The 23,684-nt window shown below is 38.8% G+C and overlaps 1 protein-coding gene across 2 annotated transcripts in view; it reads left to right on the forward strand.

The window, feature by feature from the left end:
* LOC124603563 (FACT complex subunit Ssrp1) overlaps positions 1-18,738 on the forward strand; it is a 91,221-nt gene extending 72,483 nt beyond the window's left edge. The window contains exons 10-15 of one of the 2 annotated variants that reach the window (XM_047136406.1): positions 1,187-1,319; positions 7,217-7,398; positions 8,633-8,765; positions 8,881-9,069; positions 18,034-18,252; positions 18,367-18,738. In XM_047136406.1, coding sequence (XP_046992362.1) covers positions 1,187-1,319; positions 7,217-7,398; positions 8,633-8,765; positions 8,881-9,069; positions 18,034-18,252; positions 18,367-18,534 — 1,024 coding nt within the window. In that variant the 3' untranslated portion in view covers positions 18,535-18,738. The remainder of the gene's footprint in view (positions 1-1,186; positions 1,320-7,216; positions 7,399-8,632; positions 8,766-8,880; positions 9,070-18,033; positions 18,253-18,366) is intronic. The other variant, XM_047136407.1, reaches the window with a different exon arrangement.
* Positions 18,739-23,684: the final 4,946 nt, after the last annotated feature.

Raw genomic sequence — 23,684 nt, forward strand, 5'->3', positions numbered from 1 at the left:
TAAATTGATCATCAGCATTATATCTTATGATCAAGACAAATAAACTCTATATTTGTATTCGGGGCTGTTCAAGATGATTGGATGAACAACAAAAGACAAAGTGAGGAAAAATGATGTAAGGTGCATTTGCTAACTTTAATAGAATTACGAAGATCAAGTTTTCAGTTTGCCTTAAACATGAAGTTTATGGTCAGTGAATACTAAAAGTTTTGATTTATGGACTTCACTGTGAAACCTATTTAGAAAGTGAAAGTTGTCAGTGGATAGTAGAGATATGCATTTAGGAAACTGCTAAGAGGGACAGGTAAACAAGCAATGTGGATCAAAGAATAGACTTGTGTGGAAGATGTTGTTATGGCTGTAATGAATATGAAATGGACCAAGGAAATTGAGTGGTAGATGGGCCATGGATGTTCTTTACTGGTTTCCAAGACCTGTAGAGATGCTAAGTTTTTGAAGAAGCTATTGGCAATGGGAACAAGAGAATTGTGGTGTGGGGTTTGGGGGCCCTCCACTGGAATTCTTTCAAAAACTGACAATAAAAATATCGATTTGAAACCTAAATGTAATGCTTGTATAGTAAAAACTTAGGCCTTTCACCCCTAGTAAGAAAGACAAGGAAGGGTGCTGGAAATTTAAAAATTAGATGTCCAAGCTATGTTTTTCAAAATATAAAATGCAAATGTTATTTTAAAGCAAAATATTAGTGGAGTGTAAAATAAGATCATTTTTTCAAAGGACAAAAAGTCAAAAACATTGAATGGTTGATGAGAACGATTAAAGGAACTTTGAAAGAAATAAACACTGAACTTAAATCATTACTCTTGCATTAATAACTTATATCTTCAGAACTGCTAACAACACAAAGAAATTTCAGCCTGTGTTAAAAAGTGCAACAGGCAAACCAAACAAAAGTATACAGTGACACTTCAAACACAGCCATGTTAACAAAAAAGCCAGTCATTGTGGAAGCATTCTCACATGAGAATGCAATGCAGTTCCTCGAGGGAATATTCTTTCCTCTTAATTCTGTATTTGATGACTCAGTGCTTATACTCTTTCAGTGAGTATCTTTTTTATTTACATTATACCAAAACTTTTTTACTGGCCTTTTGCATGTAATATTTGATTTTTCTGTTTTAATGGTTTAGTACCAGCTACACTAATTCACAATTGTATTTTACAGGTCATTTGATTTTGAAATTGAAACAAAATCCAGTGTTGTCCATACATTTAGTAGTATTGAAAAAGATGAATATGGAAAATTATTTGATTTTATAACAGCAAAGAAATTGCGAGTCAAGAACAGAGGAAAATCGGTAAGGCACTTCTGTCATTTTTCTTGTAAGCTGCTGTCCCTGCCGCCTTCTTTCTGTCTCGAAGAAAACCCTGGAGAGAGAGGAAAAAAAACTGTTGCCGTATTTATTCAGTTTTGATGACTGCTTTTCTCCTGCCATAAATATTCATAGCATATTAGGTTTTTATCTGTTTTATTTCCAATCATACCCTCCATCATTATAACATACATTCAGAAAAGGTTACTGTTAATAGTTCATTTAGGTTGTTGTTGTTGTTGTTGTTGTTGTTGTTGTTGTTCAGCAAGCCAGCTTGAAGCAGCAATTAGTATAAATATGCCTACTAAAGATTATTACTACTTCTTCTTCTCCTCCTCCTCCTGCTCCTCCTCTTCTTTTTTTGTGTTTTTTAGACTTCTTACTGATGTGATGGAGCACACCACTATTCCTCTCCTGTGCAGCCCTGTTGTCTCAGAGTAGCACTTACGACTGATGCTTGCAATTGTTTGTTGGATATATTGCCATCTCTGTTTTCCCCTACAGATTTTGCCCTCTATATCTCCCTTTAGTACAATGGAAGTTATTCCTTGATGCAGATTAACACTTGTCCTATCATTTTGAAATTTGGTTCCAAGGTGCATACATCCTTCCTCTGTAATGGTGCAATGTAAACGTGGCACTTTGTGACCGCACCCTTGGGCTCAGTGATGCTTTGCACAACAAGATGTTGTCACAAGCAAAAAAAAGGCCAGAGCTCAGAAATGCAAGTCAGGTGTAAAGTAGATTAATGATATCACATTGGCACCAAATTTCACCACAATTCTGCCCTATGCCACCATAGAAGTGTCACATGATGGGAAGGCTGTCACCTCACAACCCTGTAACCACATCTGACCCATTCTCTTGATGCCTATATGATAGTGTGAGAACCACAATACCCATTGTTGAAATCATGCAGTTTTCTTATGGGTGGAAAACAGGCTCAGACTCGACACAAAGAAGCCTCAGGAAGTGGCATAAAGGGCTTCAATGAAACCACCGCTTTCATTGGGGCATTCATTTGCAAACATTTTACAGTGAATTAAAAAGGGTTAACACTGTGATGGTCAACAAAACGACATTCTCGACGACCATTGACACTGCTGGCATCCCACAGATGATTTTTTCTTTAAGGAGATTATGGGACTATATCTCATTTGAACTTGGACAGGCTTCTTTGGAGTGTAGCGCTGCCACAATTTTTCCTCTGGTTGGAGTGACCAGGAAACGTTCAAAACCATTTGATGGATTTGAAAGTGAAATGTATTCCCAGTTTTGAATATAAACCACTTGTGATCTGAAGCAGCAAATAGTATGTATGGTTTTTCACACCTGCTGTCCTGCACTCTCCTGTAGTGTGATCACGGGAAGGTGCGACATTGACATGTAAGACGGAGGGTTCCTGTAAGACCCTCCCACCCCCAGTTTGCCAACACCCTCTGTGCCACACCTCCATATTCGTTGAGCACTTTAAAAAATACAACAGTACAGAGAGAACCCTTGACTGATTCCTAAGCACCTGCAAGAATGAAACTCCTTCAAAACTCTCATATTCTGCATGTCCCCTAGTAGGCGCTAGAGCTGCAGTGTAGCACCACTCAGGTGTAGGGAGTTGAAGGGGTTGCCTGCTCTCAGGTGCCCAGGAATTGTCAAGGGTTCTCTCTGTAGAGGTACATATTTAAAGTGCTCACCAAAGGTGCATGGGTGGCACCGAGGTTGTTGCTGAGCTGGGGGTTCTTAGAGAGACTTTGTGCCATGCATATGTCAGTGTTGCACCCTCTGTGATTATGCTGCAGCAGGGCTGAAAAAGCATGAACACCCCTTTCGCTTTGGATCAAATTTGTCGAAAGGTTTTGAATGATACCTAGAGGTTCCATCATGTGTACCAAGAGTAAAAATTTGTGAATACACTACACCCCAAAGAAGTCAGATCATGTTCAAAATGGGTTGCAGCCCCATAGTGTCCTTAAGTACCTTTGGCCAAATTTCACTCTACAGTGCAACAATGAGGCAGATGACAGGGCTTAAAAAACCCCTTCTTTTGTGCAGTGTAATAATTACCAAATTGATTCTATCAGAGAGGAGGAAATTGCCTTTTTTCCCTTGTGGCTTTGCCATGGGCTTGAGAGTTTATCTATTGCCATTAACCTTTAGCCATATGTAAATACAAAGAAAAATGTACATTTTGAAATTAGTATTTTCATGTATAATACTGCAGCTTTGGTGGTCAGAAATACCACAACCCTTTATTGGATCTACATTTAAGGTAAATTTATTAATACCACATTGTTATTCCATTTATACAAGTTACAAATGGTAAATGACAAAGAGACTTCTGCCACTGTTTTGTTACTAGTCCTCCAAGTAGGCGCTGTTGCAAGACACTGGATGCAGGTTTTGGAGGGGAGCAGTTCAGATTCCCTGGGCCATCCAGATTTAGGTCTTTCATGGCCCTTAAACTGCTTAAAGCAAATGCCAGGATGGTCCCTTCAAAAAGGCACATCTAATTTCCTTCCCTTATCTAAGACAGTCTGTAATGACCTCCTCATTGACAGGATGACATACTCCTGTGTGAAAACGGTGGCATATTTGGTGAATTTAATACTGAATACCACTATCATGCTTCACGGTCCTTGTTATAACAATATTAAATACATGTATGTGGCAGAACATTATGACCACTGACCTACTGTTACATAAACCCGTCCTGCTGATAGCGATGTCACCATTACATAAACCCGTCCTGCTGATAGCGATGTCACCAGATGAGGAATGGCTAGTAGTCACATGCATGCTGTCTGTGTGTAGAATGGGGAAAGTGTGCAATCCACTTGAATTTTATTGAGGGTGAATTGAGATGGTCTGAAGACATGGCAAGAGCACTTTGAAACTTAATGACTTGTCAGGTGTCCAAGGAGAGCTGTGGTGTCTTTCAACACGTGGCAAAATCAAGGTGAAACTATGTCCAGGTGTCATGGGGTGGGGTGGCGACCCATCATTACAGATGTTGGACATTATAAGCCGGACAGGCAGCGAATTGTGGCAGAACTAACTTCAGACTTTAATGCTGTGCAACATAAAAATGTTTCTGAATACATAGTGCACCAAACACTCCTAGAGATGGGCCTCCGCAACCAATGATCCATGAATGTTGCCATGACATCGGCAACTACAACTGAAACAGGCATGTGACCATCAGCATTGGATGCTCACACAGTGGCAGAGCATTGTGTGGTCTGATTAATCCCGATACCTTCTCCATCATGCCAATGGGAGGGTGCGAATCCATCATCTTCCAGGGGAACAGCTTCTTGACACCTGCACTGTGGGATGGAGACAAACTGGTGACAGCTCCATTACGCTCTGGGGAATATTTACATGGGAATCCATGGGTCCAGTGGAGCTCTTGCAAGGCACTATGACAGAAAGGAGTATCATAAACTGGGTGCAGACCATGTACACCCCTTCATGACAGTCGTGTTCCCTGATGGCAGTGGCATTTTTCAACAAGATAATGCGCCGTGCCACAAGATGAGGAGTGTGATGGAGCAGTTCAAGAAACACAGAGGCGAGTTCCAAATGATGTGCTGGCTGCCCGACTTGCCAGATGTGAACCCAGTTGAATACACCTGGGATGTAACTCAACTTCACGGCAGAGCTTATTATCCCCCTGGAATTTAACGGCATTAGGCGAGTTGTGTGTGCAGATTTGGTGTTGTCTCCCTCCAGTGACCTACCAAGGCCTGATTATTTCCATGCTATGCCATGTCACCACTGTTATCCATGCCAAAGGTGGACTACTGGCTATTAGGTGGTCATAATGTTCTGGTGTGGAAGCAGTGTATACAGATTATGATTACCTACCTAATAGCCGGTATGTACGCCGTTGGCACAGATAACAGTGGCAATGCACCATGGCAATGAAGCAATAAGGATTTGGTAAGTCGCTGGAGGTAGTTGGCACCACATCTGCACATACAAGTAACTTAACGTCCATAAATGCCAGGGAGGGGGAGGGGGGCGATGAGTTCTGATGCCACATTCAGTCACATACCCGATGTGTTCTATTGGGTTCAGATCTGGCAGCTAGGGGGGCCAGCACATCAATTGGAACTTGCCACTGTGTTCCTCAAACCACTCCATCACACTTCTGACCTTGTGACTGCCTTTGGGAGACGTGATTGTCAAGAATGGGTGTACATGGTCTACAACCAGTGTATGATACTCCTTGTCCCATGGTGCTTTGCACTAGCTCCACTTGACCCATGGATGCCATATGGATGTTCCCCAGAACATAATGGAGTGACTGCCAGTTTGTCTCTGTCCAGTAGTACAGGTGTCAAGGGGCTGTTCCCTTGGAAGGTGATAGATTCACACTCTCCCAGGGCACAGTGAAGAAGGTATGAAGATTAACCAGGACTGTCAACATCCAGTGCCCATTTGTTGTTGTGGCTGATGTCGTATTGTTAACATTGCCACATGCATGGCTCTTCTGCTGTGGAGGCCCATTGTTAGGAGTGTTTAGTACACTGTATGTTCAGATACACTTGTACTCTGCCCAGCATTAAAGTCTGATGTTATTTCTGCCACAGTTTGCCGCCTGCCCTGTATTACCAGTCTGCCCAGACTGTGGCATCCAACATCTGTAATGAGGGATGGCCGCCCAACCCCACAACGTCTGGACATGATTTCACCTTGGTTTTACCATGTGTGGAAGACACTCACCATTACACTCTTCGAACATCTGACAAGTCATGTAGTTACCAAAATGCTCATGCTGAGTCTCCAGGCCATCACAATCTGCCCTCAGTCAAACTGAAATTACATCCCTTCCCCATTCTACACATGAACAACATCCTCTTTGATACTACATGCACCATGCAAGTGTATGACTAATAGTCATTCTTCACCCAGTGATGCTTCTATTGCTTGGATAGGTTTATAATGATAGTAGGTCAGCGGCTGATCAGTGTTGATGTTTTGGTAACAGGCATTATTGTCAATTGTTTTGAAGACAGAATTGTTGGTCAGTACCTATACCAGAAAGCAAAATATTTAGTGTTGCTGGGACATGCAAATAAAAGTACGTACACTATCCTATCTTTTGAATCTGTAAGTTGTTTCGTCTGAGAGTAAAGAGATGGATAGGTTGGGGAAGTTTAAAAAGGAAGAGCAGGTCACACAGACTCCAGGACACATGAACAACATACCTGGCATGTGTTAAAGCTGAAGCTGAGGAACGAGATGATGAGGGAGGTGGCGAGTCAGATGAATCTTCAACAGATGAAGATTTTAAGCCAAATGAAGTTGAAAGTGATGTTGCAGAAGCGTAAGCCACCTTTTTTTAAATTATGGTTTTCTTGCCGAACTTGGAACAGTACCTAAATTTAGTGATTGCATTACTGCAGCTCTGACTGACCTGTTGTAAGAATGAGGGGCAGTCAGTTATTGTTGTTCTCTTCTGGCTGGCCCTACTGGGTCCTTGTAGAACAAAGAGCATTTCAGATTTTAAAGTTATTCCTCGTGATGATATTATTTGCTTTCTCTCAGGATGGGCTCATTTTCTGTTGTTAGACTAAGTTGTTTTCCCAATCCAGTCAAGAATATTTCCCTCAAAGTTTTTGTGTAACGCATCCTGTTGTGTTACTGCTGGTTCTTTCAGATTTTCTTTCACTGCATCAATCCATTTTACTAATTAAATGTTAATATTAGTGCAACTGTTACAGAATTCCACAATCTGTGTGGTTAATCTGGTTGGCTCCATTATTACCTTTTTGTTCAGATTTCTTCAGTATCTCTCTTTCTCTTAAAAGTGAGTGTCACCGTTTGGTATACTATGAGACAGTCATGTAAATTTCAATCTAATTTTAAATGCATTGCAGGACAAACTTTCATATGCAGAAGACTTTGGTGATTCAGATCAGGAAGATGAACCAGATGCATACCTGGCACGTGTTAAAGCTGAAGCTGAGGAACGAGATGATGAGGGAGGTGGCGAGTCAGATGAATCTTCAACAGATGAAGATTTTAAGCCAAATGAAGTTGAAAGTGATGTTGCAGAAGAGTAAGCCACCTTTTTTTTAAATTATGGTTTTCTTGCCGAATTTGGAACAGTACCTAAATTTAGTGATTGCATTACTGTAGCTCATAATTATTTTGTTTTCTTACTGTAGTAAAGTTGTCGAGGCAAACACTTTTTGTACCGTCTAATGTACTAGGGCATACTGCAGTATATTTCAAATGAATTTGTTGGCAACTGATGGACTTAGGGAGAAACTGTTAAAGGTCAGCAGTGTGAAGTTGTACATATTTTTTAGAATAAACTAGACCTTACACAGTTGTCATGGTGTGACATATGCTGACAGTAAAAAAATTAAGTTGTTTTAAGCAGAATATGAACATTTCCTGGGAAATTACCTTTCTTGACTTGCATGCTTTTTCAATAAACTTTAATTTACACATCAATTTATATCTTTCTGTGTTGATGCACAGTTTCATTCAGGTAGTTCCATATCTTCACCAATTTCTTTCCTTAAACTGCTGCCGTACTTATCCTTGCCAATTAACTAAACTGAATAGCTTCTAAATCGATTTATGGCTTTTTCTTGTGAATGACGATAGCGTCTGTCCTTGTTTCGGATAAGAGATGTTACCATACCCTAGGTTTCTCTTTTTGTGCTTTGGGAACAAGCAAGGGTTTCTGGTGTGTGAAAGCAGTATCCTATTATAATATTGTGGCCTTTATTAAATCATCAAATTGTGTTGCTCTAACTTTTGACAACTACGTAAACATTTTGTAGAATATTTTCAGCCACTCAGCTTTTCAACTAGTATACTGTAGATGAAAGCTTTAATTAATAAATTATGCAGTGTCAAAAGGGGTTGGAAGGGTTGTAGGAAAGTGCATTGTATCTGTAAGGGAACACACACAAAAGATGATAAAGATACTAATTCCAGAGTATTTCTCCAGCACTTGGAGTTCCTGTCAAGTATTAATGACTGCATACATTGAAGTGAGTTCATTGACATTCCCCATAACAGGTTGGTACACACAGAACAAAAGTGTAACAGATATGCTTAGGGGATTTAGATGTACTGGCAGTAAGTTTTTATATCCATGAACATGTATGTGCTGTTCAGCTGTTTCTGCAGTATTAAATTCTTGCTGTAATGTTTATAAACAGGAAATGTTGACTGTCCTCAAATGAAACTGCACTGTAATTGTTTATGAATTTGTAAATGATATGTTAACATTCTAAAAATGTTTGTACGGAAATAAGCTGAAATTTGTTTCACAGGTATGATAGTAATCCTAGCCCATCTGATTCAGAAGAGGACTCTGATGAAGGTGGTTCAGACAAGGAGAAAAAGAAGGAGAAAAAGGAAGAAAAAGAAAAGAAGGAAAAGCCTCCCAAGAAAGCAAAGACTGTTGTACGTCTTTCTTTCTTTATCTTTTTATATGTGTGACACAGTTGTTATTCTTAGAGCAATTTTTTACAGATATATTAATAATGTTTGAATGATGCCAACTTTTTGATTGTTGCAGTCTGAAAAACCAAGAAAGAAAAGAGAAAAGAAAGAGAAAGATGAAAATAAGCCCAAGCGTCCTGCAACTGCATTCATGATGTGGTTAAATGCTTCACGTGAGAAGATTAAGGCCGACAATCCGGGTATTGCAGTGACAGAAATTGCAAAGAAAGGTGGAGAAATGTGGAGGGAGTTAAAGGATAAATCAGTAAGTATGAAAGACAGCAGACTTGGGCTGATTGTATGAAGCAGTTTGCCTAAGATTAACGCAGTAAATGACCTCAGATCAGACTGAACATGGAAATCTGTATTGTACAAACTCTGATCGCAGATTATATCAACTTGAATTAGGATCATTTTTGACCGAAGAAATTTCATGAACAGGGTAAAGTTCAGCTACAATCGTCAGTTCACATCCAAATGATATTCCAAAACAAAACCATCGTTTTGTGCAGATACAAGTAATAAAGAAGTTATTATCACAAAAATTATTAAGTAATTATGTGAACACACCACACTCTCACATCTGAAGCTTGGATTGCCCCCCCTCCCCATTAAGGTTAGATAATCATCAGCTATGTAAGTAATGAGTGCAGATATTATTTTTGATTTAGAAAATTGCATGTCACTGTTTTTGTACAGAGAAATAAATTGTGAAGTTCATGACATGAATTACACCTGGTACTTGTTAACACAGGAGAAAAGAAACTGAAGCAGAGTATCAGATGCCTCCATGTAAAACCTATTGCAGTAGTTCTGCTGGAGAGACTAGCTGGCTAGCTGATATTACTTGTAACTGTGATGCATTCTAAAGGTTGTAAATAAGCAAAAGATCTCGGTGGAAACAGAAATAATTAAAACATTTTCTTGCACTGCAGTTACATGTTGTGACCTAACACAAAACAGGTTTTGATTAAAGCTGATTATCCTATGTAGGATATTGTAAATATTAATGTTGGTCAATGCTACAATATTCTTTTTTGACTAAATATTAAATGCTGTAAAGAAATTACATTTCTCCAGGGAAAAAATTATAGCTATGTCAATAGCTCAACAGATCAAAATGTTTTGAGCGTTAATCACATAAAAATATATGTGCCTTTTTGCATGCTACCATTTGAAAAACACCTTGTTTAGATATTTTGAACTGTTTGTGAAGTATGAGGGTGTTGTGACCACATGATTCATGTTTTGCTTGGAAATAACACTGGATGCAACTCCCTCAACCCTCCTGTGGATATAAAAACCAGTGTCTTGAGAACAATGATATATATAGCTCTGTTCTCAACTTTAAATACAATTTCAATATGTTAGCCATATTTCATACAGTGCAATCAGTGATGTAAAATGAACCATGTGGAAAGTCTAGCAATGTGTTTTTTTTCTCTGCAAAAATCTTAAATTATTTTGAAATGCTTTATTTCGTTGGATGCAGCACAGTAACTGAGACAAAGTAATGAAAGGAAATTCAGTCATTTATTGAGCGAAAACATGAAACTGTAAAATGTGAACGAATCAAATTTTGTTGTCAAATAGTTTTCTTAAAATCAGATGATAAATATTTCATTAGTGGCCCGTATGTCCAGTCAGCTGCGTCACTAACATTTTGTGAATAGAATGAACAAACGTGGAAAATATATAAAATTTGTTTTGCCACATGAGTGAGGACAAACAAAGCCGCAGTTCTTTGAAAGGGCCTTTGTTTTGCTGTAAGATGATTGCACTATTGAAAAGCAGCAGTATCATTTTCCCGCCGGTGAACTGAATGTGTCACCGATTTAATGGTTTCTAGACGTTATTTGCCTTTTCCCGCCCAATTCAGTGATTACAAAATCTGCTGACTTTTAATTTCTATCTTTCATAGGAATTCATAGCCGTTTGACCTACGCTTGATAACGCTACAGGTAGAACTGACAAAGCACTTAGCATAGAAATAGAACTGAACATACAGCAACTATATTTTAATGGTAGGGAAAGAATTTCAGTGCAGTCAAAAAAAGTTACATTTTGTTTTCCAATCACTATAGAACAGAGTTTGGGCACTTTAGGCTATAGTAGCCGAAGGCCATGAGTGTAAACAAACTATAACTTTGATCACCAGTGGGGAGAGGAGTGGCGAAGACAAACAAGCCCCGCCCCTCTACCCCAGGACAGCAGCCTACAGCAGTACTGACACATTGTCAGAGGGATCACTGATATCTTCTGGTGTTGTAAGCGTCATAATCAAAATCCAGGGTGGACCAGGATTACTCGCTTCACTTATCTTCAAAATAAGAAAATAAAACAATTGGCAATGCGCAACACACAGCATTAACGGGCAGCTACCACACAATTATTGCTTGTTGAGGTTAGCAGGGTATTGTTCAGGCCTGACCTGTACTGGTATTCGATGCAAACACAGTTCAAAACATCCGTCACCTAAATTCCCACCTTAAAAGTGTCCACATTACACCAGCTTTTGAGCTTTAGCTGACAAACGAGCATAGGTGTTTCTTTGTTATAAAATGCTAGGTCCTTCACATGGCGTTTTTTTTAGACAAACTATGTAATCGTCCACAATTTGCATGAAATGTAATTATTGAGTGCATTGATGCGACATTACATTCATACACTTTTTATTTTGCAAACAGGTTCTTATGCACTTTACCTTACCCAACTGGGCTTCACCAGATGATGTACAATACCATTAACTGGAAATTGGTTAAGTTTCTAATATTATAAGCAGATAATAAAGCTGTTTTGAATTCTCTCTGATAAAATAGTTCCTCTGGATACAGTTCACTGTAAAATAGCATCTGTTAAGTAATTTTGCATATTGGGGTAGAATTCACATTTATTCCAAAATGCTAATTTTTCTGGTCTCTATTTATGAATATATGTAAGACAGCAGGTTTATGGAAAAGTAACCATGAAAGAGCACAATATTACTGAGATTAATCGAAATTGACACTTCACCTTCATCATAGCCCGCTAATATCCAACTCAAAATTCCAGTACAGATGTAATCCTTAGGCTTAAAACAACATTGACATACCTGTGTGCTCATCTATGCAGTGATTGATTTCTCGAGCATTTTTAAAGTGAAAAACTTAAGTTGTTAGAGTAACTGTATTTACAGTAGACTATTTATTATCCAACATGTTACTATCCAGCCCTCCATAGTAATTGGCCTATGTAATTAATATAATAATACTACTTCCTTGTAAAATCAGAATTAATTTATTGCCTGTGCTGTACTTTTCCAAAGCTTTAGAAAGTGGGGACCATCTGGAATGCTGTGTACTCTTTCAAAACATTTTATGCATCTTCTGTGCTTCTAGCACATTTGGAGTCACAATTATGAAGCACATACCGTGTTGTCAGTATTGAATAAATTACTGATCCACTCTTCAACAAATTATACTCAGAAGCACACTTCCAATGATCAGCAGAATGGAGCTGGGTCAGGTAGCAGGACCAGTTCACAGGTAGAGTGGCTGGAAGGTGGTCTCCCAGCGTGGGGAGGAGTAAAGAGGTGAAGAAAAAGCCGTCCCGTGTACGGATTGCAGCTAGCACATTTGTAACAGAGGGCTAAGCTCAAATAACAGTAACTACACAACTCATAAATGTTGTACTGTAAAACAAGTGTGTAAACCGCTATGATAACCACTCACACATGATGAACAGAAGTAGCATATGTACAAGATCTGTTCAAAAAAATTCCGGAAATTTGTATAATTTTTCTACATTTACCTTTTACTTATTGTACATGATCACCTTCGAAATACTCTCTTCCACAATTGATACACCACTCACAATGCCGTTTACGCTTCTGGAAGCAGCTTTGGTACGTATCTTACTGGATCATGTGAAGCACAGTCTGTGAATTTTCTTTTGTCTCGTCTATTGTTGTAAATGTCCATCCTTTCAACAGGGTTTTCAACTTCAGAAATAAATTAAAAAAAAGTCCGCAGGGACCAGATCTGGAGGCCATGGAGGATGAGGCAGCACAATGATTTCATTTTTTGTGCAGTAGTCACACACCAACGGGGATGAATCTGTGGATGTGTTGTTATAATGCAAGAGCCATGAAATGTCTCACCACATTTCAGGCCGCTTCCTTCTCACATTTTCTCGTAGGTGTCACAAAACGTCCCAATAGTACCATTGATTAACAGTTTGTCCTTGTGGCACAAATTCATGATAAACTAATCCTTCAAAAGTCAGAAAAAAGAAAACTATTAGAATGACTTTGACATTTGACCTGACTTGATGAGCTTTGTTTTGTCTTGGAGAACATTTCCTGGCCCATTGTGAATACTGAACCTTGGTCTCTTCATCATAACTGTAAACTCACTTCTCATCACCAGTTATGATTCTCTTAAGGAACATTTCGGCTCATTTGTGCAATCCAAAACTCTTCACAGATTGGGAGGCAAAGATCTTTCTGGTCTTGACTCGTGACCCATGGGGCAAAAAGGCAAAATTGGCGGCAACACGATGCATTCCAAAAAACTGTGTCAGGATTTTGTTGCATGATCCAACTGAAATATTATATTCTACTGCAATCTCTTGGGCAGTCATTCTTTGACAGGCACACACAATTTCGTTGACATTCCTGACAAGCATTGTTGGTAGACAACGAAGGGCATCCTGAGTGAGGGTCATGTGTAACTTCTGTGTAACCATTTTTAAACCATGTGAACCATTTGTGACACAGAGTATGGCTTAAATACTCATCACTGTAGGCTTCCTGCGTCTTTTGGTTTCTCTCTATACAGATTTTCTTGAGTTTCACGAAAAATCTAAAGCAGACGTGTCACTCCTCTAACTCTGCCACCTCGAAATTTGCAGACTGTGCGAGACAATGCTATACGCAATACAGCACTGAACAAAAACTAACAGATAAGCAACAATGAAACTTCTGGCAGTTACACATTAAACACAGGCGTGTGCAGGGATTCCAACCTCATTTCGCTCCAACGCACAATTGCCACAAAATTACGAATGTCTTGGAATTTTTTGAACAGACCTAAGTTAGTAACTGTCAGAATGTGGCTCAGTAGTTGTGTCCTGGAATAGTCAGGTTCAATCTCTAGTCAGTTCTTGGATCCCCCCTCCCCCATTTGCCACTTTTTTCACCTCTGGTAGTGTTTGTTAATGTGGAAAATGCTGAGTTGTTTAAATTTAGGAGTGTTCAAAAAAATTGTGCAGCAGCTTTGATAGCTGCAGAATTTTGCTTGCACAGTACAATATAGCTATCAGTGCCTTAGATGAAGGGCCTGAAATATGTGACACTGTGTTCATCTACAAAAAAATTCCAGTGCCATCAGATAATTAAGCTAGCAGGAGTCATGATGCAGTTAGTGCAGAATTTATTAACGAAGTATTTACGTACAAAAACTGCTACAAAAGTGGAATAGATTTACCAGTTGAGAGTTTGAAAGCCTGATTTTCTTTTAGCCCCAGTTCTTTAATTTCTTTGACTACTTTTAATGTTGCCATTCTTAATACATGTTCTGCAAGCATGCTGTGTACTTTTACGTTCACACTTGAGGCACTCCAACCTTTTTTTTTTTTTTTTAACTGATATTTTCAGATCAGACTGCCCCCATTTTCTTGTTTCTTGGGATGCAGTAAAGACACTGAAGATTTTATTTACAGAATCCTGGCTTGTGTGTTGTAGTTAGAAGTTATTTTTATTTCAAAATAACAGTGTTGTGCTGCTATAGTTAACTTGCATTATCATTCTTACCAGCTCAACGTAAATAAATTCCCCTTATTTCCATTGTCATCAACAAGGATAAAATTAAGTTTATTTGTATTATCTCATTTACTGATGTTGCAAGGAGCAACTACATTTAGTGTCGTTTAAATCTCTGTCAAAACAAGAAATGAACAAGATCATAACTTATAATATTATAAGGCACTTTTCAGGCAGCATATTTGCTTTAAAAATTTTTGTCAGAACATACTACAGTGGATACAGATGACCGCTTATAACTTCACAATAAAATCTGTACAGTTATTGTAGGAGTTGGAAATAAGAATAAATTATGACTTTAGAACAGCAGTTAGCTTCTGTCCGTCTGTAACAGTAGGTCTGATAAAATCACTGCCCCCAGTTTTATGCATTCAACCTTGAAAGGTTCTGACAACATTTGTGCTCCAGTTTGCACACCATGTGCAGTTACATAAAGATGAAATGTAACAATTGTAAAGGCATGAATGCTTTCTTGGTCCTTTTCTTAATATTGTTATAACACATTTTTAAACTCATCCAATCACCATTTTTCTCTATGTAAATCAAAGTCAACAGCTACTTTTTTCCATGTCTTTTCTTTATTGGTCACAGTAACTTTGGGTTTTTTGACCTCTGTTGTGTCTTTATGCTGAAACAATACAATTTCAAGCAATAAATCTTTTTCAACTGGGGAGAAGTTTGAAGGTCGCAGCTTTTCCTGCTTACTTTCCTCCATCACAACACTTTTGATAATAAATACATTGTGTACCAAAAAGAATCACCATATTGGGCACATCTATATTTCTGAAACTAATCAACATACACAATGATTTTTTTTTTTTTTTTTTTTTTTTTTAAATATGGGAAACTCAAAAAGTTTTTTTAATATCTTTTCATAGGTGTTCAGTACTACCCCCCCCCCCCCCCCCCCCATTGAGATGCACGGCATATGTCAATGCGGTATTCAAATTGTTCCCACACAGCAGCGAGCATGTCTTGAGTTACAGCTTCCACCTTCCACAGCAGTTCATTCATTGTCGTTGGTAATGGAGGTACATTAATAGTCTTTTGTAAACCCCCACAAGAATCACACAGAGTCAGGTCTGGTGACCTTAGAGGCCAGTAATGTAAGGCTGAATCATTTGGTCCATTGCAACCAATCCATCGTTCACTAATCCTTTGATTTAAAAATTCCCTCACTTCCAGATGCACCAATTTGCTACCTACCGGTAACCATGTAAAACTTCGATGCTCTTCCCAACAGTACATCATTCGCGCGCATGTCTCAAATAATGTAATAGTTACAATTTTTTAAAAATTGGATGATTCTTTTTGATACACCCTGTATTATGTATCTATGCTGCATGATTAGGATCTGTGGTCAAAGAATGGAAATCGTGTCAACAGCTGATTATTTTTTTTTTTTTGCGTTGTTAAGTTTATTTCGTGCTAATTTAGATCAGCACCGACTTTCATTCAGTTGATCAAAGTTTAGTGTTACACAGTACAGTGTGATCAAAGGTATCTGGACATCCTCAAAATACATATGTTTTTTACATTAGTTGCATTGTGCTGCCACCTACTGCCAGGTACTCGATATCAGCGATGTCAGTAGATATTAGACATCGTGAGAGAGCAGAATTGAGCGCTCTGTGGAATTCAGACTTCGATCGTGGTCAGGTGAATGGGTGCCATACATCTGTACGTGAGATTTTCACACTCCTAAACATCCCTAGGTCCGCTGTTTCCGATGTGATAGTGAAGTGGAAACATGAAGGGACACGTATAGCACAAAACCGTACAGGTCAACCTCGTCTGTTGACTGACAGAGACCGCTGACAGTTGAAGAGGGTTGTAATGTGTAACAGGCAGACATCTATCCAGACCATTACACAGGAATTCCAAACTGTGTCAGGCTCCACTGCAAATACTCTGTCAGTTAGGTGGGAGGTGAGAAAACTCGGATTTCATGGTCAAGTGGCTGCTCATTAGCCAAACATCACCGCCAGTAAATGCCAAACAGCGCCTCACTTGGTGTAAAAAGTGTAAACATTGGACAATTGAACAGTGGAAAGAGTGACAAATCACGGTACACAATGTGCCGATCTGATGTCAGCATGTGGGTATGGCGAATGCCCGGTGAACGTCATCGGTCAGCGTGTGTAGTGCCAACAGTAAAATCCAGAGGCGGTGGTGTTATGGTGTGGTTGTATTTTCTACGGAGGGGTCTTGTGCCCCTTGTTACTGCTTGTTGTTTTGCGTGGTACTATTGCAGCACAGGCCTACATTGATGTTTTAAGCACCTTCTTGCTTCCCACTGTTGAAGAGCAATCCGGGGATGGCAATTGCATCTTTCAACACTGTCGAGCACCTGTTCATAATGCTTGGCCTGTGGCAAAGTGGTTACACAACTATAACATCCCTGTAATGGACTGGCCTGCACAGAGTCGTGACCTGAATCCTATAGACCACATTTGGGATGTATTGGAATGCTGACTGTGTGGCAGGCCTCACCAACTGACGTCAATACCTCTCCTCAGTGCAGCACTCCATGAAGAATGGGCTCCCATTCCCCAAGAAACCTTCCGGCACCTGATTGTATATATGCCTGCGAGAGTGGAAGCTGTCATCAAGGCTAAGGGTGGGTCAACACCATATTGAATTCCGGCATTAACGATTGAGTGCACCACGAACTTGGAAGTCATTTTTAGTCAGGTGTCCGGATACTTTCGATCACATAGTTTATTTATACCATTGGCCCTTACCAGGATATATGCTCTGTTTAGCCATCTAAAGCACGTTTACATTGTGTAATTAAGTCTATGGAGAAAATAGATAAACGTATACTTACAGAATTAAAAACTCAATGTCACAATGTTTTCCCCAATAAATTTTTTAACAAATAACTTGATTCGTATATTAACATTTGTGTGTTATCAGTTCACAATGTTTCTTAAAACTGTGTTGTATATAGTCGAAGATGACCTGAAAAGTGTGTGTGTGTGTGTGTGTGTGTGTGTGTTAGGCGGAAAGAACTGCCAGTAACATACTTCTTTCCTATAAATTTTTTATATCCTAATTAGTATAGTAGTAATATAAACTACAAATGTTAGAGAACTCCATACAAACAGTGATGCAGATATAAATGTGGCAGTCAAATTATAGGAAAAAAAATATTAATACCTTTAGCTTTATCTTTTAGCATACTGACTTTCTTTTGCAGTGAAGTGTATTTTGCTTTTTGCATAAGCTGACAGAGGAAAACTAAGCCTTAATGTAAGAGCAATGACACTGTCCTGTGTTACAAAGATTATCATATTGTACAGCAGCCAGAAATGTCACACATCCGTTGTACATTTTACTTGCAATATAGAACATGGAATATAAGAAAAGAAAATGTGGTCTTGCTAAACATTATTCAACTGGTTTCATACTTTAAATGTTTACTAGGAGTGGGAAGCAAAAGCAGCAAAGGCAAAAGAAGAATACAATAAGGCAATGAAGGAGTACAAGCCACCACCTGCTGATGAGAAGAAAAAAGAAAAGAAAGAACCAAAGAAACGTGAATCCAAACCTTCACCAGTTAAAGCGGGCGCCTATAAGAGTAAAGAATACATAAGTGATGACAGTAGTGATAGTGATGATGAGAAGAAAACTGCTTCTAAGAAGGTGAGTACCTGTCCTTCCATTGTCAGCTGTCCACATTTTGACTTTCTTGTTACATTTCATGACTAATCTTTTTTTTTTTTTAATGTTTCTCCCCACTTCTAAATTTTTACCAAGAAGGCTGATAGTGTTCCAAAGGAAAAGAAACCTGAAGTTAAGAAAGAAATAAAGGAAGAAAAGGCGTCTGATGAAGAAGAAGATGATGATGATTTTGAAGAACCAATTGAGAAGACACCACCCACCAGTGAGGATGAAGACTCTGCCTCTGGATCAGAAAGTGACTAACTGGTATTTTTGTGAAAAGTGTTTGAACTTCATTCCAGTCACTGTGAATCTCGTGTAAGACAAAACGTAAATGTGTAGTTACTGATGCACATCTCATACCTGAGAATTTTACTGGTGACTTACATAATATCAAGCTGTATATATTTACTTTTTTGTATTTGTTGCTAAGACTTTTTAAAAAATACAATAATTCTGTAAAAGCCATTTGTCAGTTATCTCAACTGTGTGATATACCGTCATACCATCATCATACAAATAACTTACTGCATGTGAAAACTGCCTGGAATGGATGGGCAACAGCCAAAATAATCTTAAAAGTAACTAAATTGGAATCCATTGGTGCACAGTGACTGTCAAATATTAAAGTGTAATGGAGGACAGCAGTCAGTCACAGAATCTGTAGTTCATTGCAGATCCATATTTCAACTATAACATAGTCATCGTCAGTGCTAAAATGCAAAAGCATAATGAACCAGGAACAGGTACAAAGTACATATATATCACAGTTATACGAATTCATATTAGTGGGGACATAGTGATAACATCCCATTACCAGAAGAGTCAACAGGAATAAACATGTCTGAGCAAAAACATGTGACAGTTAATGTTAGCATTTACATGGCAGAAAGACAACTGAAGCCTTTGCTTCACTTTTTTAAAAATAAACAGCTCCAAGTTTTAACTTCACATAGCAATCACTTCACTTGTCCACTTGTATTTGATTGCTCATCTGTTGCTGAAGATGTTGAACACTTCAGTTACACAACAATCAAATAGAACATTTTGGTTTAATAACAACCTACCTGTAGAACTAAGGTACTGTAAATTTCCGTGGTACAACCAACTGATCCCTTATTTAATTCCTCAAATGCCACACTCAAAACACTTCAGTACTACAAAAGCAAAATAGAGGCAATTGTCAATGATAAAATTGCTCCCTTATTATAGAGGAACACTAATGAGGTCCTTGCACAGGGAAGAACTTGGTGCTAGGATCTGCAATAAATAGGTTGTAAATAATCTGATAACTGCCATCAGAATGTGCGACCATGCTTAGACAGTGCTAAGGGTTTCAGCTGTGTGCTATACCATATTTGCCCAAACTTATTATGGAGATTCAGTTAGTTGCTATCCCCACACTTTCACAACCTAGAGTGACAATGTAGCTCATTTATTTGCCATGGCAATAACCAACAGACAATGGGTTTCCCACTGACCTCAAAGTGAAATGTGTTTATCCTGCTCTGTGAAATCTGTGAATATTGTGTACTATGGAGCTAAACATTAATTGGATTGAGTTTCAAGAGTGTAATGATGGCTGAGCAGTTATTCTCAGTACTGGATAAAACGAGTATTTCAACACTGTACAGAGTGCAGAGTCATCCTCCAGATTAAGCATCTCATTCTGCTCCGCCACCTGATACTGATGAATGAGAAGTTTGCAATGATCTTCAGTCCACTAATAACTTTTCACCTGGAGCAGTCTACAAGTGAAATGGTGAAGACAAAGGGTTAATAAATAGGGGACTACTACAGTTGAATGCTATGTCAAAACAGTTCATGGGAATGGCTGTGTCATGCACATAAGATTCACCAAGCAGTTTTATCATCTGTTCCAACATCTTAAAATGGTGTTACAAGCCAGCCTATCCCTTGAAAGAACAATGAGTTGTAAGTGCTTAGTCATTTTTGTCCTGGCATTTGTCGTGCAGCGGTTCTAAAAGTTAATGAAGTTAGATGTCCACTGAAGTGACAAAAGTTGTGGGTTACCTCATAATATCATTGGACCTCATTTTGCCTGGCATATGCAGCAACTTGATGTGGCATGGGTGTGATAAATTGTCAGAAGTCTCCTGCAGAAATACTGAGCCGTGCAGCCGCTATAGCTGCCCATAATTTTGAAAGTTTTGCCAGCGCAGGATGTTGTACACGAAGTGACCTCTCAATTATGTTCCATAAATGTTACATGGGTGCCCAAACCAATCACTCGAACTATCCAGAATGATCTTCAAACAATTGTGTCCTGGGAACATGGCAAACTGTCATCCATAAAAATTCCATCATTGTTTGCAACATGAAGTCCATGAATGACTACATACAGTCTCCAAGTAATCGAATATAACTACTTTGTCAGTGATCAGTACATTTGGACCAGAGGACCTCATCCATTAAAAGTAAACACAGTTCACACCATTATGGAGCTACCACTAGCTTGCACAGTGCCTTGTTGCCAATTTGGGTCCATGGTTTCTTAGGGTCTGCACCAGACTTGAATCCAACCCCCGTCTCTTGTCAACTGAAATCAGGACTCATCTGACCAGGCCACGATTTTCCAGTTGTCTAGGGTTCAATTGATGTGGTCATGAGCCCAAGAGACGAGCTGCAGGCGATGATGTGCTGTTAGCAAAGGCGCTCGCTTCGGTAATCTGCTGCCACGGTCATCTGCTGCCATAGTCCATTAATGCCACATTTTGCATCACTGTCGTTATGGATATGTTCATCGTACATCCCACATTGATTTCTGTGGTTATTTCATGCTGTGTTGCTTGCCTGTTAGCGCTGACGTCATGCAAACATCTCTGCTCTCTGTAATTGAGCGAAGGCTTTCGGCCATTGCGATGTCTGTAGTGAGAGATAATGCCTGAAATTCAGCATTCTCAGCACATTCTTGACACTGTGGCTGTCAGAATAATGAATTACCTAATGATTTACAAAATGGAATGTCCCATGCTTCTTGCTCCAACTACCATCCCGTGTTCAGATTCTGTTAATTCGCTTTGTGAGGTCACAATCATCTCGAAAACTTTTCACATGAATCACCTAAGTACAAATGACAGCTCCACCGGTGCACTGTCCTTTTATACCTCGTGTACGTGATACTGCTGCAATTGGTATATATGCATATTGCTGTCCCATGGCTTTTGTCACCTCAGTGTATATGCCGTAAGTGTTACTGTGAGACCTTTTGTTATCAGAGTGGTGTGTGACTGCGCCCCTGGCAGAACTGCCAAAGTTGCACTACCTGCCTGCCCTCTCCCCCTTTAAAAATACCTTTCTGCTACTTTTTACACAAAGATTGACTGTATGGAGTGGCAAGTAAATTACATATCCCTTCCCATCTTTTGTTTGCTTCGTTCACCATCACACCTTGCCCCAGTTTTGAGTCGACAAAAATCAGAATCCTTCAGGTAAATAACATGTTTGCTACTTTTTTATTTTACCCACTTGCTGACCTTCAAGGTCATATGACACCATATGAACTCCATTGTTAAGCCCAGATCAGCAGGGTAGTCAGCAGCTATGTAAAACAAGTATACTGTTGTACCAGAAACCATGTTTGTGATAGAACTCTGTTAACTAGTAGTTGTTTCTTTATTATGCTACTTGGCAAAATTTCACTGAGGCAGCAGCATGTGTTTAGAGTTGGAGGGTGAGGGAAATGCTTTTTGTTACAGGCAGAAAATAGGAACATGAGAGGTCCTACAAACCCCAGCTTCTACATCTCTGTGACTCTAGCTATAGTGTTGAGAGAGGAAGTGTACATTGAAGAGTTACTGACCAGCTGCTCCACAACTTTGTGGTGTTTTCATCATCAACAGAATCTGCAGTTACACATGCAGCAAATGCTTCTTAACCCAAGTATTTAAGAAGATACATGACACTGATTTGCAATTCCAGCTCTGATCACTATGCATAGCCAAGAATTTTTAACGTTAAAATTTACTATATCCTCTCTTTTACAGAATAGAGTGAACTGGTTTTATTTTCTGATTTAAATGGTAGCTGATTATGGATCAGGATGTTTCCCCGACACTTCGTCTCTCATGAAACAACAAAAAAATCCATCACCACAAACATGTGGACAACAATAATACACAGTACTAGATAGGTAAACAATGATACATAGTACTAGGTAGGTGTGACTTAATTCAGTTGCTTATCAGTGTACATATGTGTGTAATAGTTAGTCTCACAAGTTTTAATCAGTTGTACTTTTTGGCTGTTGGTCTTATGGGCTCTTAGCTTCAGATCCTTGTCAAAAAGTTAAAAGTTTATTATAATTCTTGTTATAAGCTAATACAACTTAATGATAATTTTGTACTTTTCACAAACCCGCAGATGGCTTTTGAGACTTCTGAAACAAAAATTCTTTCATGATTACAAATAATTATGCAGTACATAACTGATGATAAAACTACAAATATAACAGTAAACCAGTTCTCCTTTGTGTACTTTAGATAGTCCAGATGTGTATATAAAGATACTTCATGAATTATTTGCATGTAAAAAAAATTTAAAAATAAAATTGGAGATCAAAAAGGCTATACTAATGTCTTAATAGTTGGTTCCATCCACGAATGAGGCTAGAGCAGGGTGCCGCAACCAATCCGTCTTCTCAATAAATCGATATAATGTGAGTGAAAGACCAGGAAATGCTGCCACAAAGAACTGCTGCAGTCGCGTTGTTGTCTGGATGTCCATGTTTTGCATACTGTTTAGACAATCCCTCATAAAATTCAGTAACCCAACTGGTGTATTACTGTAACTAACAACTGATGGTGCTATTTCTGGCAGGAAAGTGCGCACCACAGACACCTGCAATATTAGAAAAAGAAAAACATTAAAGGAAAGAACAGGTATACATATTAGTGAAATAATACATATATTTTAAAATCAACCAATTTTTTCTGTAACTCTTCTGATTTGTTTGAAAATATTCTGCAATGCCTGCCATGTGAGTATTATTTGGAAGGTGAAGAAAGGATCAGTATCAAAATATGAAAAACTTTAAAACCCAATGACAGTTTAAGTGTAAGGCAGTTGAGACAGCATCTGAGTTGTCCTGTTATTGAAGTATGCTTTGCTGGAAGACGATTATAATAATTCTCAATGAAATATCATTAGCTGGAAACCAAAGAACTTTACATTAGTTCAGTGTGCCAGGAGAGAGACGAAACAAACCAATCTACTTTTGCGGGATAGAAACTTTTGCAAGTAAACTATGCAGTGAATCAGAGCAGGAGAGAAGTTTCATAGTGGCAAAATATGTCACATTCTCCATTGTCCTCAAGAACACATCCAACCCTGCATCATAGATGGATACCACAGATTTAATCAAGAAGCTCAGGCTGGAATATTTTGGACTTTCA

This window comes from Schistocerca americana, chromosome 1, assembly GCF_021461395.2.
Source record: "Schistocerca americana isolate TAMUIC-IGC-003095 chromosome 1, iqSchAmer2.1, whole genome shotgun sequence".
Classification (NCBI taxonomy): Eukaryota; Metazoa; Arthropoda; class Insecta; order Orthoptera; family Acrididae; genus Schistocerca; species Schistocerca americana.